Source organism: Anabrus simplex, chromosome 13, assembly GCF_040414725.1.
Source record: "Anabrus simplex isolate iqAnaSimp1 chromosome 13, ASM4041472v1, whole genome shotgun sequence".
NCBI lineage: Eukaryota > Metazoa > Arthropoda > Insecta > Orthoptera > Tettigoniidae > Anabrus > Anabrus simplex.
Window position 1 is genome coordinate 47,379,869 of NC_090277.1, and position 17,622 is coordinate 47,397,490.

Here is a 17,622-nt window from a genome sequence, read left to right on the forward strand (position 1 = left end):
GAGCAGCATTCCGCTACCGTTACTTCCCAGGACTCCCCAGTGTCCAACGCCAGAATACACTGAAAGTCGAACACGGAGGCTATCCCTCTTAAACATGTGTATCGAACAGGTGGACTGAATTCTGGTTGTGAGGTCTCACCTCTGGGCACTGCCTCACCACCCGCTTCCTGTAGCCACTTCGAGCCCTGATGCCAGTACTCTACTCATCCCTCAGTCCTCACTCATGCTACGACCTCAACAGTAGTATTCTACTAATTGTGAATATTTATGTCAGTTCCTGACAAGCCTACGACAAATACTAGCATTCTGTTAGTAAGAACTTTCATTTCAAATTACACTAGTAATTCTACAAGGCAGATAGTTTTCGACTATCTTGAACTCTCTCTCTTATTTGACGGACTATCTCCTCAAGATAAAGTCGTGTGTATATAGAACTCTCATGTGTATAAAGTGTATAGTTCAACAGACCCTCAGTCTACTGTTAATATCATTATTAATTGCGTACAAGTTCATCCAGCTTCAAGAAAAGTTTAGTTATATTTATGTACCTATTGTGAAAAACTTATCGAAGCAATAAATTTATGTTGTGTTTCTGTATACCAATTCCTTGTATACAACACTATCTAAACGAATTTTCGTCTTATTCTCATCGGTACGAATTTGCACAATACGCAACTGTCCCGCCATCTAGCTTCAACTAAACATAGCATAACCGTTGCCATCAGTCTGATCTTTGAAAGTGCAAAGAAGCATGTTATAGCATCTTTGGAGAAGTGTTCCAGATGTATCTTCTGATTTCCGAGTTACCGTTAGTTGATGGCCATTCTGTAGCATGAAGTGCATCAAGGAATGGATTCGGCATTGGATAGTGATGACTCTACTTCTAATTTGTCAAAAAATGAAAGCAGTCATTTAAACCCGAGTGGCAAAAAGGGAAAACAAACGTGTATGTACATATAATGCAAAGTGGGAAAGCAACATTGCATTTTATCTCCTGATCAAAGTAATGTCCACAAGGCGTTTTGTAAACTTTACAAGAATACATTCAGTGTTTCTCATGGATGAAGGATCTTCAACCCACAAACTGGAAAAGAAATTGTACAATAAAGATGAGTGAAATGTATTTTTCTGTGTTATTACTTCAGTAAGAGTACCCTTGGTCAAAAATGAGGGAAACTGGCAATACAATGCTTTTGAAAATATAAATTTTTTGCCATTCTAAAACTGCAGCTAGAAATGTAGCTGATAAGGTGAGCGCTCGTAGTGATAGAAAAAGGCAAACTGCTAATCTAATCAACCAAATAACGATGATTAAGAAAATGATTGTAAATTTTAGGGATAAATAAAGAAAATATTCTCATATTTCAATATATTTCATTTACCTAAAATTCGTAGCTCATATCGCTACGATGTTTTCAACGTTGAGTTGCTTGCCTGAAGGGCTAGAACTGTGGATTTTCTTTTTCTACTGTCTTGTCTCTCATTCATTCATTCATTCATTCATTCATTCATTCCTTCAAGAGCTGGTCACTGTATGTGCAGTATACAGTAAAACCTCGATTATACATTCCCGGAAACTACGTTTTCCCGTATTATTCCTTCAAATTATGCGGTCCCGCGAGCATCCTAATTAAATCACATTGTAAACATCCCGTTTTATCCGTTCCTCGAAGAAACGTTTTCCCGGACCAACGGTCCAGAAATTTCAGTCCCATCAACGCTAAATCCTCGATCAAGTGTTTTTCAAGAAATTTTATCTCATGAAAGGACAACTACGGCATGCTTAATAATTAGAGGAAGTACTTTGTTGGAAAAGCGATCGGCAATGAACTTGCGTAAGAGACCATCTTAGCGTCGCATTCGGGGTGGTATTGTTTAGAGAATCCTCGGAAATCATAAAGCAGAGAGTGGCCACAACAACTGGAAGGAGACAGAGAGCATTTCGACAGCTCTACTTGAAGACGGATTGAGTTTCGTCAAATGTTTGTACTTGCAAAACATCTACATTATGCCCAGGGTTGGATGTTTATATTTTTACTTTTTTCAATTGTACAGCCGAGCAGGTTTCCAGCACTTCCCTCAGGGCATTGTAAAGTCACTGGGATTTCAGCCAGAAATTGAAACTGCTCCTTCTTAACACAAATTTATTTATTTTAATATCATCGTATACAATTACGTTATCGAGACCAGAACAGATGTTGCACCGTACATACATAAAGCCGTGGGAGGTTTTACGATTGCCTATTACTGTTTTGGTCCTAATATAAGACAGGGAATTTCATGTTTTTGTGTTAAAATGTCATAAAAACCGCAGTCTTTTTATTTGCGCATGTTACATTTAAAAAGTTTGTAGCATTTCGCAATCGTACCGACTTGTACAGCGAGCGTGCTTTTCAGCTGAGCTCAAGGTCACAAATAACCATCATTCCTGAAGTTTTGATGATATTTTTTTCTCTTTCCAATTTGATTGTGATTAGTGACAGGCAGAATTGAATATAATGCATTTGAGAACTTTCGAGAATCGATAATTACATTCAATAGATTCACAATTAAGTATTTATTATTTTCCACCTAGTCGATACAATGATTGCTTAGACAATTTAATGGTTAATAGTGGTACATGTTTCATATTTTATCAACATCTTCAGCCACATAACACTGTTTAGATGAAAAATATATAAAATTGACAAAGTAATGCTTAAGAGGAAGTGTCCTTAAAATTAACATAAGATTGACAACATTAAAACAAACAAAAAACTCAGGAGAAAATATATAAATTATTTCTACAATTGAAAGCAGTCGTCAAGGAAACACTTGTACAATATTCCATAGAGAATATGTCCTAAATGAATATTCTTTTCTTAATAATTCATGAAAAAAAGGTCAATTTATAAATTATAAATTATACAGTTTATACGTAATTTTCAAAATGAAGAAAACCAGATATCAAAATGTGGCTCTTATTATTAATGCAGATGAAAATATAACTAATTCCTAGTTGTCAATTCTTATTAAGCCTGCTTTCCTTTGGAACAGTAACTCCTGTCATTCTTTCACAGTCTTGTGTCTGGTGTAATACTGATGATGCGTTCTTCCTTGCTCTTGCACCTGAGGAGGTGGAGGAGCGGGGGATATAGGTGTGTCAAGAACCTCCTTGCTGTCACCTATAGCTTCAACTGAGGAGGAATAAGTTGTAGGGCTATCTGTAGGTGGAAAAATTCCAATTCTTTTTTCGTAATCTTTCTCAAGCATTTTCAAATATACTAGAATTTGATAATATAAAGGATTCTTATATTCTACAGCCTCATTAAGGTTATCATTTTTCTTTATAAGTTGGTGTAGATGAATGTATAGATCTTCATATGTGTTCATTAAGCTGCCCTTCTTTAATTTCTTTATGATGGTCAGGTCTTGTTCCTCTTAAGCATTACTTTGTCAATTTTATATATTTTTCATCTAAACAGTGATGTGGCTGAAGATGTTGATAAAATACGAAACATGTACCACTTTTAACCATTAAATTGCCTTAAGCAATCATTGTATCGACTAGGTGGAAAATAATAAATACTTAATTGTGAATCTATTGAAGTGCGATACGGACCATGAAGCTGATTTTATGTAATCGATAATTACATTTGAAACCATATTCTCGAGTTCAACATAACCTTTAAAAGTCAATGCAGGCCCAATCTATGCGGTACACGATTTCAATCAACTGACTACGAACTGTATACCGGCGACCAAATTAAACTGGAAGATTAAAAAAAAAGGGATTTCACCATGATGTTGGGCGCTTTTGTATCTAATGTGCTTTATTTTATTAGATTAGAGAATTAAAAACTACTTGCGGTCGATAGTTGTTCGGCTTGGCGTTACCGGTATTACATTTTTCGAAGTTTGGCTGATCAAAGTTGCTGAACTAAAAGAAGTTTTCACAAGAAACTTATGAAGTTTCCCCGGTAGAACTGAATGTAAAGAAAGTTTCGAGATTTTTAAGTCATGGACCAGTAATGAATGTTTGAAGCCGACCCCGCGATCTAACTTGTCTGCCTCTCACCCGGAGGGCACCGGTTCGGTTCCTGGCCAGGTCAAGCATTTTTACCTGCATATGACGGCTGATTCCAGGTTCACTCATTCTAAGATTACCTTTCATTGAGGAACTATCGAATGATGAGATGGGGACCTCAGTCTAGAGAGCCAGGAATAACAGCCGAGAGGATTCGTCACAATGACCATGTGTAACCTCGTAACCTGCAGGCTTTCGGGATGAGCAGCGGTCGCTTGGTAGGCGGAAAGTTTATTGGGACTCTAGTTTGGTTTGGTTTAAGAGTGTTTATAAGATTATAATAATACATATTTCTTTTTTGTGACATATAGCCAAATTGTTGATGGTTCATTCGTTCCTGGATTTTCCGTTTTCCCGTGTTGTACGTTTTTTCTCGCGGTCCCTCCAAAAACGGAAAATCAAGGTTCCACTGTACAACTTTTCATGCATTATGAAATACAGTGCCACAATGCACTAAAGCTACCTACAGAAGAACAACTGTGGCCTTATTTTACTGCCATGAAAATGAGTTTCTGTAGTTTCCTCCATTTTCATGCCAGTATAATGCTAAGGTTGTACGTTAATGAAGGCCAGGCTGTCAACTTTATGTTTGCATTTGTTGATTATTATTACAAGACTTGCCAGGAATCGTAATGACAAGCAATCAAAATTCTTGAATGCTTCTTAATTTATTTGTCAATTGAGGCCTACTAGGTCTCAAAATTCCTGATATTCGTATACTAGACTGGTCAGCAGAGACATGAGCTTGATATTCTCAGTAGAGCTACCTGTTTTCACGTCACATAAGATAAATTGTGGTATGGGGTTAGATCCTCCTAATCAATACCAACATGTTCATTAAATCACTGTATTATTTACACATCTATATATATATCCAGTGAAACCTCGTTTTTGTGTTCCTCATTAACACGTTTTCCCACTTAGCATGTCATAAATTTGAAGTCTCGATTCTCACTGTATTAAATCTATATTAAAAAACTCGCTTATTGTGTCACAAATTTTCACTATTACCATTTAGTACGATCACATTTTTCCTAGCCCTGGAAATATTATTTGTCATCCCTTGTGAAAGAAACATGATTTCCAACTCGGGTAAACCAGGCGAGTTGGCCAAGCGGGTAGGGTTCCGCAGCTGTGAGCTTGCATCCGGGAGATAATGGGTTTGATCCCCACTGTCGGCAGCCCTGAAGATGATTTTCCGTGGTTTCTCATTTTCACACCAGGCAAATGCTGGGGTTATACCTTAATTAAGACCATGGCCACTTCCTTCGCACTCCTAGGCCTTTCCTATCCCACTGTCACCATAAGACCTATCTGTGTCAGTGCGACATAAAGCAGATTGTTAAAAAAGAAAAGAAAAAACACCACCACCAAAACAACAAAAAACTCGGGTAATAGCCGTTGCCACAGTTGTGTGATTATGAGAAAAGGTCTTGAATGCCTGAACTTCACAGGATAAGTTGCACCTTCAGGCAGCAAGCCGTTAGCCTCAGGAATGTTAAGTTTTGCTTGCTGGTTAGCAGCAAGATTGCTGAAAAACAGTGAGCTTCTTTGTGCTTCTATTTCGCATTCCATTCCGAAGTTAGAAATTAATTTTGTGTTGTATGGTACAGTAAAGTGTAGCGAATATTTGTCCATGATATGGTAGCCTACAGCTGGATTAGGAACATAATCATGTGAAACTGACTAGTGTGGTGCATATTTTCTTGTGATTATATAAGATACTATATATTATTCTAATAGTATTGAATAGGTGGACCTTTCTCTACCCTTTGATAGTGATCAATTGTCAACTGTCAATACAGACCATAATGAAATTCATAACTTATGATTTGTGATAGCCTAGTTATGGATACGGAAAAAGTCGTGAAATTCCTTACTAATGAATACAAAATTAAAATCCGCCAGAAAGTGGTCTGGCGTCTGCATCTTTAAGCACACAGAGGTCGCGAATGTTGAATTCGCACCTTCGATCACTTGATGAAAGTGCGATATCAGGTAGAACTTGAAAACAATGTTCTCTCACCCATGGGGAGCTTGTACCAACATGCAAGATGGAGTCGGAGCCATCTGGTAGCCAGACTGATGACGTACTAACGACAAACACGACTAACCTAAAACAAAATCTAAGGACAAAGAAACATCACTATTTTGGAACTATCAACATACAGACTCTACTTAGGACGGGGAAATTAAAACGGACTTTGGATGAAATGGAAAATCAGAATATTCTAATACTAGCAGTGCAAGAGACGCGTTTTACTGATATTAATACGTTTGATTCAGAAAATTATAGAATCTTTAAGGGTAAACCTGGACGAAAAATTGGAAGAAATCTGCAGCAACTTGGCACAGCATTTTGTGTAAACAAAAGGGTTATTGACTCCGTAACGGACTTCTCTTCTCCTTCTGATAGACTCTCCACTCTAACACTGAAATGTGCAAACAAGAGATACAGACTATTCAATGCACACGCCCCCATAAATGAAGACAACAGAAACAATCCTGATAAGGTGAAAATATTCTGGGATCAATTGGAGAATGAATTGCTAAAGACGCCAAGCAATCATGTCAAAATTCTGATGGGTGATTTCAACGCGCAGGTTGGGAAAGAACGTCAATTCCGAAAATAGTAGGTGGTTATCCAGCTCACACCAGAACAAATACGAATGGGAAGAGACTTATTGACTTATGTGAGACATTCAATCTTAAATTAATGTCCACGTACTTCAAAAGACTGCCAAGGAAAAAGAAAACGTGGTGCGCTCCACGGAAAGACCTAGGTGAATATCAACTGGACCATGTTGCAATTTCAAGGAGAAACGCTAAAGAAATTATGAATGTGGTAGTACGGAAAGGAGCCAATCTTGACTCTGATCACTTCTTGACCCGCATAAAATTCAAGCCGTTACCGCTAAACAAGAAGAGACTCTCTCCGAATGCGTCAATAAAAGTAAACCATAAAAAACTTCAAGAAAACAGAAACGACTTTCAAAAACGTATGCGGGAGAAGAAAATGGAGACTTGTGAGGATATTCGAGAGAATATGGCAAATATAGCTAAGGATGTTGCACCATTGCGACGAACTCGCAGATACCGATGGTGGACTACAGACTGTGATGTAGCAATTGATAGGAGAGCTGCAGCCTATAAAGCATGGTACGCACATAAAACAGAAGATGAGACATACAAAGAGGTACGCAAACAGACAGCAAAGATCCTCCGGCAAGCCAAAAGGAATCAAATATCTGAAGAAATTCGAAGTATTGACACGGAATTTAAGAAGAACAATACTAGAAACTTTTATAGGACCTTTAAAGAGCACATACATGGATATCAACCATCTACCATGGGATTTCGAAGGGAAGATGGAAAATTGGCAGTGAATAAGAATGAAAATTGTGAGATATTAGCTACATATTTTGAGAAATTGTTGAACTGTGAAAAACCTAAAAATAAATGGCCAAAAGAGGATCCAAAGCAACGGAATGAAAACTCAATACCCCCTGACGAAAAAGAACTCTGTGAAATAATTACAGACTTAAAGAACAACAAAGCTGCAGGGGAAGACTCTGTCACAGCAGAGATGCTGAAAAGTGGTGGAGAAATCGCAATAACAATTTTAAGGCGAGAAATGGAAAAGATATGGGAAATGGAGGTAATCCCTGAAGATTGGAAAAATGCTATCATTCATCCTCTACACAAAAAAGGTGATAGAGCAGATCCTAACAACTACCGCGGCATTTCCATCACATCTGTAACTTATAAGACACTCTCTAAAGCACTACAGAGGAGACTTGTGGAACAAGTGGATCATCAACTAGGCGAGTATCAAGCGTGATTTAGGAAGGGAAGATCGTGCGTTGATCAAATCTGGAGTCTGAAACGTGTACTAGAGAATCATCTCTCAAAGGATCTGGTAGTCGTTTTTGTAGACTTTAAAAAGGCGTATGATTCAGTCGACAGGGAAGTGCTATTCAATATATTAGTGGAATTTGGAATTGACGCCAAAACAACAGCAATTATTAAGCAGACTTTAACTGGGACACATTCGAAAGTTAAGTTCATGGGAGAGAACTCCAAGCAGTTCGAAATTAAAACAGGAGTCAGGCAGGGTGACGGATTGTCTCCAATTCTTTTCAACTGTGTGTTGGAGAAGATTATCCGGGAGTGGGAAAAAGAACTGGACAGAAAAGGATTACTTAACCAAGTATACATTGGAGGGTCAAAAAGTGGTGTCATGATTAATTGCCTTGCCTTTGCTGATGACGTTGCGCTGCTATCTAGGAATACTGACACAGCAATAGAACAGCTGAATGTACTAAAACTACAAGCAGAAAAAGCAGGACTACAGATTTCTTTCGAAAAAACTAAATATATAACAAACATCAAAACAGCCCCTCGGTACCTGAAGACAGAACACGGTAAAATAGAAAGAGTTGATAGCTTTAAGTATTTGGGTGAAATAGTGCAATTGAAAACAAATGAAAGAGAAGCAAACAACACCAGACGGGAGAAAATATCCTATATACAAGAAGAAAACCATCTCCAGACGAGCTAAACTAAGGCACTACAACACAGTGATTAAAACGGAATGTCTTTATGCTAGTGAATGCCTCCAAATGACAGGAAAAGCGGGACTGAGAGAAGCTGAGAAATTTGAAAGAAAGATCCTTCGCAAAATAATTGGTCCAAAGATTGTGGATGGACAGTATAGGCTGCGAGGAAGGGAAGAACTTTACCGAGACAATGAAAGGCTAACTGAGTCCATGAGAAAACGGAGACTTAAATTCTATGGGCATTTATTTAGAATGGATGAGAAGAGACTAACGAAAAGGATTTTCACAATACTAGACAGCAGACCTAAAGTGTCGGACATATGGTTCAGGGAGGTAAGAAAGGATCTCAGACAGGTGGGACTAAATTCGGAAGACATCTCAAACCGAACAAAGTTTAGGTCAGTGATCGACAGATTTCAGGGATTCCATGACGAACCAAAACTTAACCGTGGGTGGACGGACGAAAGAAGACAGGCTGCCAGAGAGAGGATGCTGAAGTTCTGGGCTGTGAGGAAGGCTTCCAGAAACATGTAATTGTTATCTAACGTGGTCTCTAATGGCCGTAAACGAATATATATATATTATTATTATTATAATTATTATTACTACTACTTGTATGTATAGCTATGAAGTGTACATCCATTTAGCATCATTACTATTTACGTTGTGAATGATCGTATTGTGTGTGAGGTTATGTCATGAACAAGTGTTGTACATGTACATTGATATCAGTTCCGTAATGTAAATTAATATTATAATTTATTCTTACCTGTATTATAAATTGTAATCCGTAATGGTGAAACACACTGTAACTTCCAGAATGGTATAAGCACAAGAACAGTGGAGAATATTCTGTATATTGTATTCGGGGTACGCACTCTAGAATATTCAAAAAGGTGTTTTTTTTTGGTACCATATCTTTCTGGACATCTGGCCAGATATATATAAGGGGACGATCTTGACGGCGAAGTCAGTGATTGTTTGGAAGTATTGGTTAGCGAGTGTTATGCCATAGTCTTCGTCTCCATATTGAAGTGACATGTTTTTAAGCAGTCAACTGTTTTATTTGTGTTTCAATGTTGTCATCTCGATGTGCAGTGATTGGCAGTTGTCTTTAAATGGCGGTTTGTGATGCAAGAGTTTTGTTTAACAACAGTGGTTAAGTTTATGTATGTATTAATTTGTGTAGATATGTAAATAAAATGCCGGCCCCGTGATGTAGGGGTAGCGTGCCTGCCTCTTACCCGGAGGCCCCGGGTTCAATTCCCGGTCAGGTCAGGGATTTTTACCTGGACCTGAGGGCTGGTTCGAGGTCCACTCAGCCTACGTGATTAGAATTGAGGAGCTATCTGACAGTGAGATAGCGGCCCCGTTCTAGAAAGCCAAGAATAACGGCCGAGAGGATTCGTCGTGATGACCATTGGTAGGCCAAGGCCCTTTAAGGGCTGTAGTGCCATGGGGTTTGGTTTGGATGTAAATAAAATTCATTGTACCAACTGACAGCATCTTGTGTGCGTCAGTGTGTGTATACGTTACACTCAAGTTGGTTGAAGTTTTGTTAACTTCAGAATGGTGGCCAAAGTTAATCCTCCCAGTCACATATGGTCGAGTGTAACTTAACAAGGTTTTACTGTATATACTGAATAAAAGTAATATTATATGTGGTAGAGTTCATATTTGAAGAAGGATGTATGTCACAATCCGGCTTGCTAAATTATATCTTCAACAGCGCACGTGTAAAGAAACAGCGTGTATTGCATCAGAAAGATGGTGATGGAATTTTCCACTTTGAAGAGTGAGAAACGTGAGATCAACATGTGACAGAGATACTGAATTAGAGTGGCATAACTTTCAAATCAATGAATCACAAGATAGCGCACGAGGGAAGAAATGAGGCAGTAGTAGGGATACCAATGTGAAAGCGCTGTGACGTAAGTCTAAATCCAGAAGAAGTGATTATTAAAGGCAAATAAAACTTTCATGTATTTATCAAAATGCAACTGAGATATCCTGGCAAACTTTTCTGATTAGATATGCAGTTACTACAGACAGGATGTGATGTAATCGGTCCGGGGAATCCCGAGACGTTTGTTCTACAAGGCACGCAGACTGGAGGACACCAAACACTGAGGAAGAACTCACTCTTAACTTCGGGGCTGAATGGTTCAGACGCACATTGTGATCGTCGCCAAAAAATACGTGTGGACTTAATCCGCAGGGATTTTTTCCATAAGGGAATTAACTATACTAAATCGTCACAGATTGAATTATAACATATAAAGTGCCTATAGACTTTTTCGTCAAGCAGTGTTAAACTTAGTTAATGATAAAGTTGCGGTGCATGCTGGATCTTAAATTAACATTGAATAACGGATCCTGATGGGAATAGGATATTGATCGGACTGTTCCGCGAATGAAGTGTTATTGATAAGAATGTAATTTTTTTTTTTGCTAGTGGTTTTACGTTGCACCGACACAGATAGGTCTTATGGTACTAATGCCTTCGGGGTGTGTATTTTATACATAATTAAGGTACAGCCCCAGCATTTGCCTGGTGTGAAAATGGGAAACCACGGAAAACCATCTTCAGGGCTGCCGACAGTGGGACTCGAACCCACTATCTCCTGAATGCAAGCTCACAGCTGCGCACCCCTAACCGCACAGCCAACTCGCCCGGTGAAGAATGTATTTATTGTGCTCGTAATTTGTATCATAATTAATTTGTATTTTTTGTATGCTTAGTGATAATCGAGTGTGTGTGGACACGGGTGTACCAATTGTGCTGTACATAAAATTGTGACAGGAATATGGACCTCAGGAGGAGAATTCTAAAGGAGAACCTTAAAGACGGTTGTTCTTCCGTCGTGATGGAGTGAACACCGTATCGATGGGCTGACCCGATGGCTGAGATGGTGCATGGCTGAATTATGGAGCGGACTGGACAGGGATGAGTACATCTGATTTTATTTAACTTCACACTATGCATGAATAGTTGTTTGTGTAGATTTGTAAATAATAACTTCTTGCATGTAATGTTTTTGTTTGATTTAAATATGTAGCAAGGGTCAGCTAGATTTAGATAGTTAATTTTGTGCTACTAATGCTTTCGGGGTGTGTATTTTATACATAATCTGCATGTGATAATGTTAATTTGATCCTTGGAATATATTTCTAAGCATGTGTTATATGATCTTCTGAAATGATATAAGCGTGTGGTAATGATCTTGTGAAATATTATCAGTGCGTGTTAATAATTTAATAATGTTGGATGGCATTTAGTACATTTAAGTAGTCCGTGGGGCATGTTAGCAGTACTGGCATGTTGCATGATTATTTCCAATCTTCGAGAGAAATTAATTTATATTGTGCTATGGATATGAACCAGCGACCATCAGTGAAATTGCAGTGTATATTTAGAGACTTTGTTCATCGATAAGAGATTTGATTTTTGTCAGGTTAATGATATGTGCTGTGAGTTAGTTCGTGTTTTTCAATATTTCGCCAATGAGTTTACTCTTATGCCTTGTTTGAGATAGGATACTTTAACACTTAGAACGTTAGTGAGAGGAAGAGAACCAATGGTAATGTGGAATGAAATATGTCGAAGTTGATATTTGAATGCAAAGAGATTAAGTATTTTCGAGGAATAATAGTTGTAAATCCTGATGAGGTTTGAACCAGTGGTCGTTATAATTGAAGGCAAGATATTGTGTATTCCTGAATGTACATTGTGAGGAATATTTTGTTACGAGCCTAAGAGGGCCAGTTTATATATGGTAGTTGGAAGAGACTGACTGAACCTGAGTATGGAGATATCGTCGAGTGATGACAGGTTTATAGCCGAGGAGTGAAGGAGAGAGATATGGTTATGTTGAAGTCGAGACTCCTCCACAGAACTGCATTCTCATGTAAAAGATTAAACCCCGTCGAGATAGGGTCATCGAAGACTAATTATGATGTCATTTTTATATAATTCCATTTGATCAGGTAGACCACAGCACAAAGATATTTAAAGATTTAACGTCATTTGAGTATTACTTTATTGAAAGATAGGGAATTTCAGGTTACTGTAATGGAACGTCCTGAGGGATGTCACTTCGACTCTCGACCAGGTCAATGGACTTGGAGTTCACTGATGACTATTATTGCTGGATTTATTTTGTTGTTATGTGTGAATTATGTTTATCGTGTATTTGGCAGCGCAAATTCTGTTTGTGGTTGTAGTGATTTTATTGATTTGTGGATTCAATTTCATATGGTTGCTATGTTTGAGGCAGAGGTTCTGTTGCTACTGCAGTAAAGTCAGTGTAGATGCAAGTTTATGGGGGATTTTGTGTCATTCATAATACATAGGGCCCTTTGCTACAGATCTAGTTTTTATTTAGTGTGACTATTAATATTGAGACAGCTGCTTATGTATGTGAGAAGTTAAAATATTTTCTTTCAAATCAGATTTTCTCGTGTTGTAGTCGTATCCGATGTACTCATCAGGCCGCATTCGTTTCATGATAGTTATTGCAGATGAGCCACGACGGATGATGAATTAATGAATAATAAGTGAATGAACTGATGAATTAATGAATTTGATAATTTGATTTTGATTTAATAAATGTAACTTAATGTTTTAAAGAATGTAACTCAAATTAATTGGTAAAGATAGCACAGGTCAACTTTATTTTGAAAATAATGTTCAATAAATTAATAATGAAACCCAATAAGAGGTCACTGAAATAGAATGGTTAATTAATAATTGACGTTGGCAAAAATCTGTTGTAATAAAATCGTAAATATAGATCTACTGAATGATGTAATATGACTCAATATGTCTTAGGAGTTTTGAGTTTAAAAAGAGTATTGTTTTCCTGTCAGAGATTTATTGAGTTGAAGTGAATTAAATTTGAAACAGGCCAACTTATTAAACTTAACAAATGAAGAATTTGGTGCTTACTGAAGATAATATTCAAAGGATATAACCAATTTGTAACACTGATGAATAATTATGGGTTTCAGTTGACCTAGTGAGAGTGAGTGATAATTTGTTTTTCAAGTGTTGTCCTGTATTGCAAAAGGGTTCTAATTCATAACATTTTTATTATTATTTTTTCTCTTTTATCCTTCTTGCTTAGTAATTTAAGATTAGTTTATATTATTCGAAAATATCACTGGGGATCACCCGTGTACGACCCTGGTATTATAGCCGGCCCCAAAATCATAGGCTGGAAGGATAGAATACATAGGTATGGGACTAATTTTGATCCGAGTTGGGGATCATCATCCTTATAAGTTAACCTAGAAATCAAATTGGTATAGTATATAATAAGATGTCTTTACATTCTGATGTTTGGTGTTGGCCAACTTTGAACATGCTAGCATATCCAAAACATGAATGTATAATGTAACTATTTAAAATAGTTTATTTGAATCCGCCTTGATCAATACACTCATTAAACGAAAGAAAAACTATTTATTAAACCAAACATGTTTCGGGAAATCTCAACCATTCCCTTCCTCAGTGGTCAGATCAAAGAACAAAACATTATCACACAATCTTTTGTTTTACAATTTAAAGAAGTATTGTCCTAATACACCATATCAAAGAGTAAAAAGAAATATTATAAAAAATGATCAATACATAAAATTTTGGTTGAACTGAATGAGAATACTATATACATTTAGGATCTTCAAGTTTTTCTTCTTTTCTTCTTTTTTTTCTTTTTTTCCTCTTTTTTTCTTTTTTTTCTCTTTCATTTAATGAGTGTATTGATCAAGGCAGATTCAAATAAACTATTTTAAATAGTTACATTATACATTCAGACTAGTCAATATGGACCAAACTCAATATTAACCTATCATGGTTAAGTTTATTAACAGTATCCAAAACATAGTAATACAAAATACAATGGTGAAATATCAGTTGTGGTTGGCTATGAAACATAGAGTGGAAATATACAGTTGTAATATGTACAATTAAGGATGCTATTTGACAGTTAGATATAGTTAAATACTGTTACATTGTTTGTGGGCCCCTTTAACATATCATAGAACATACAGTGCATCATCAGCCACGATTTAGTTGTGAAATATGAAAATACAACTACAATAGTGAAATATATAGTAAAAATTCAAAGTGCAATCTCTAACAGTCAAATGTATGACTGTTGGTACATTGTTTATGAGTCACTCCAACTGTTAGATACTCGATTGGTTAAATGTTTTCATGTGTGTTGTCTGCCAAGAAGATAACATCCAGCAACTTCAACCCCACCTCTAAATGGTTAACAGAGAGGTCTTTATCCCCACCTCGGGCAATAGTGTATAGTAATAACCCATCCACAAAACTGGCAGGCTTCAATCTGCCACGCTGCACCTGGAGTAGACTAAATCAAATGAGATGTGGAGTAGGTAGAACAGCATCTACTTTACACACCTGGGGCTGGTCAGTTTCTCCATACTGTGATTGTGGGGAGGTTCGACAAACAGTGAAACATGTAGTGCAGGAATGTCCACTCCGTGCTTTCACTGGCACCATGGAAGACCTCAACACCCGAAGCAGTGAAGTGGGTGGCGGGTTTGGACATTCACATTTAGTGAGATGTACATCACTCGCACTCAATGTGTATATATGAACTGTCAGAGTTGATAGGTGGATAGTAATGTAAATATATTGTGTTTTCTTCTTGTTCTTTCAAACTTTGTAAATTGCTTTCTTTGACTGTATAGATATGATAATTTTTATTTACTTTGTACCCATCTTTCACTGGTTGTGTAAATAGTTTATAGGTTGTCATTATTCATCATACACCAAACAATAATAAATAATTATTTTATAAGCCCCAGCAGAAAAGGTTTTCATATTTGTTCTCTCATGGTTTTTTTTCACACTTTTTAATACTTTCCTCTCATATTAAGAAATTCTATATATAATTTTCACTGTATCCTTGGATATACGACGTAAAATGTTAAATATTACCTATGGCTAAATGCTGTCATAAAATTTAACTAATAAGTTCAAATAACGTTAAGATTGGAGCTGAATTGTACAAATCACCATGGATAAGGAGACACCGTGTTAATAGTACATTCAAGGAAGCATAAATTGACGGTCAAATGTACGTTTATATAACACACATTGTTATGTCTCTAATATCAGAAGTTGTTCTGTGTCATTATATTTGATCAAGGTTCAGCTGCTTTGTTATATGTCAATGAACCAGTTGTGAAGTCATATTACCGTGTAAAACACAGAATGTGATCTGCGAAAATATAATCTGATTTATGTCCAATAGACCAGAGGGGAGGTGTAGCTAAGTGCATCAGTACAGTTTAAATGTGGTATCGGTGGAACGGCAATTATTGTATATAGTATGGGTGGGTCATCTCAGTGCTGCACTGGAGTCTTGCTGTGTGCTATCTGACTTGCTTGGACCCTTGTGCACTTTGACATAAGATAATTAAGTTATGGTAATTGGACACACAGACTGAAAAGCCACTCTATATTTCAAAAAACTCAAGGAAGTAAAGCTAATGTCTCACCTCCATACTGTTTCCTTGACATACAGGTCTCCTTCAGGTAAGATTCGCTTGCTCTTAACATGGAAACCTCTCAGGTTAGCATCGACGTTGTTTTTCCTCGCATAAGCATGGGCTAGATGTAATGTAGCTGTTGATTCCTTTCCACAGGCAAAGTAGACACAAATTTCTTCTGGCCTGTTAACATAGAACATTACAATCAAATAAATCGTAATAAATTTTATTAAGAACACTGGATGACTCCATGAAAGATTTTCCCAAGACTTGGTATTTGAACAGGAGTTTTCCTAACCTTAGATTCAGCTCAATGGTGATCATGTGTAATTAGGACTTACAGTATTGCATCTCATCTATGTATGTCCAAACCTTGTTCCATTTCTCTACAGGGTCAGGTATGAAGTGAGATGAATCTTCATACCAAGTTTTTATGACCAAATGCCCTTCCTGACGTCAAACTCATTACACGAGTTAATGAGATGAGATGGATGATGTGATATATAATAGAAGAAAGGGAGAGGGTGAAACCCAGTGCCGGCAAAGAACCTACTCCTGTCAAAGAGCACCAACGTGTCAGCTGAAGGCTTTACATCCCTATCAACAGCGTCCTATGCCCTCACTCCATATGAACATTGTGAAGAGGTTTGGAATTGAATCAACTGAATCCAGGCTTTTGGCACGCAATCTAGTGATTACAAATTGTACGCAACCACCTCTCTTACTCTGCAGGCCAACATTCTGATGGTGAAAATATTTTCAACCAACAGGACGAACTGGCTAACCTTGGTGTCAGACCATATAGATCTGATGCATTTACGATCATGGTCCCAGGCAGGTTCTAGTATTGTATCATGATCTTGAGCAATTTCCAGTCTTCAGCCAGATCTGCAGGGAACGTACGCTTCTTTACTGTCTTCTGTCTGCCTACATTCTGTTCTTTTCTATCTTTTTCCATTAGAGTCCTCAGGCCTCTACACCACCCTTAACTTCTTCCAGCCATTAATCTCTTGGATCCCATGAGGGTGGGGGGAGTAGAAGAACATCCATGGCATCTCAAGCCACGCGTGAACGATCCATCAATCACTTATAAATTAATGTCCGACTCGTTGGCTGAATGGTCAGCGTACTGGCCTTCGGTTCAGAGGGTCCCGGGTTCGATTCCCGCCCGCGCTGGAGATTTTAACCTCCATTGGTTAATTCCAAAGGCTCGGGGGCTGGGTGTTTGTGCTGTCCCCAACATCCCTGCAACTCACAAACCTCACATAACGCTATTCTCCACCACAATAACACACAGTTACCTACACATGGCAGATGCCGCCCACCCTCATCGGAGGGTCTGCCCCACAAGGGCTGCACTCGGCTAGAAATAGCCACACAAAATTATTATTATTATAAATTAACATCCCACTAAAGAACACATCTAATTTTGTGAACCCCGTTTGAGTATTATCTCCTGTTGTTTTCATCGTG

At 37.6% G+C, this 17,622-nt stretch overlaps 1 protein-coding gene across 1 annotated transcript in view; it reads right to left on the minus strand.

Annotated features, from left to right (window-relative positions):
- The window catches only part of LOC136885093 (FAD synthase), a 144,907-nt gene that overhangs the window by 20,462 nt on the left and 106,823 nt on the right, over positions 1 to 17,622 (minus strand). Inside the window, exon 9 of the mRNA XM_067157537.2 lies at positions 16,159 to 16,332. Within this exon, the coding sequence (XP_067013638.2) occupies positions 16,159 to 16,332 (174 nt within the window). The remainder of the gene's footprint in view (positions 1 to 16,158; positions 16,333 to 17,622) is intronic.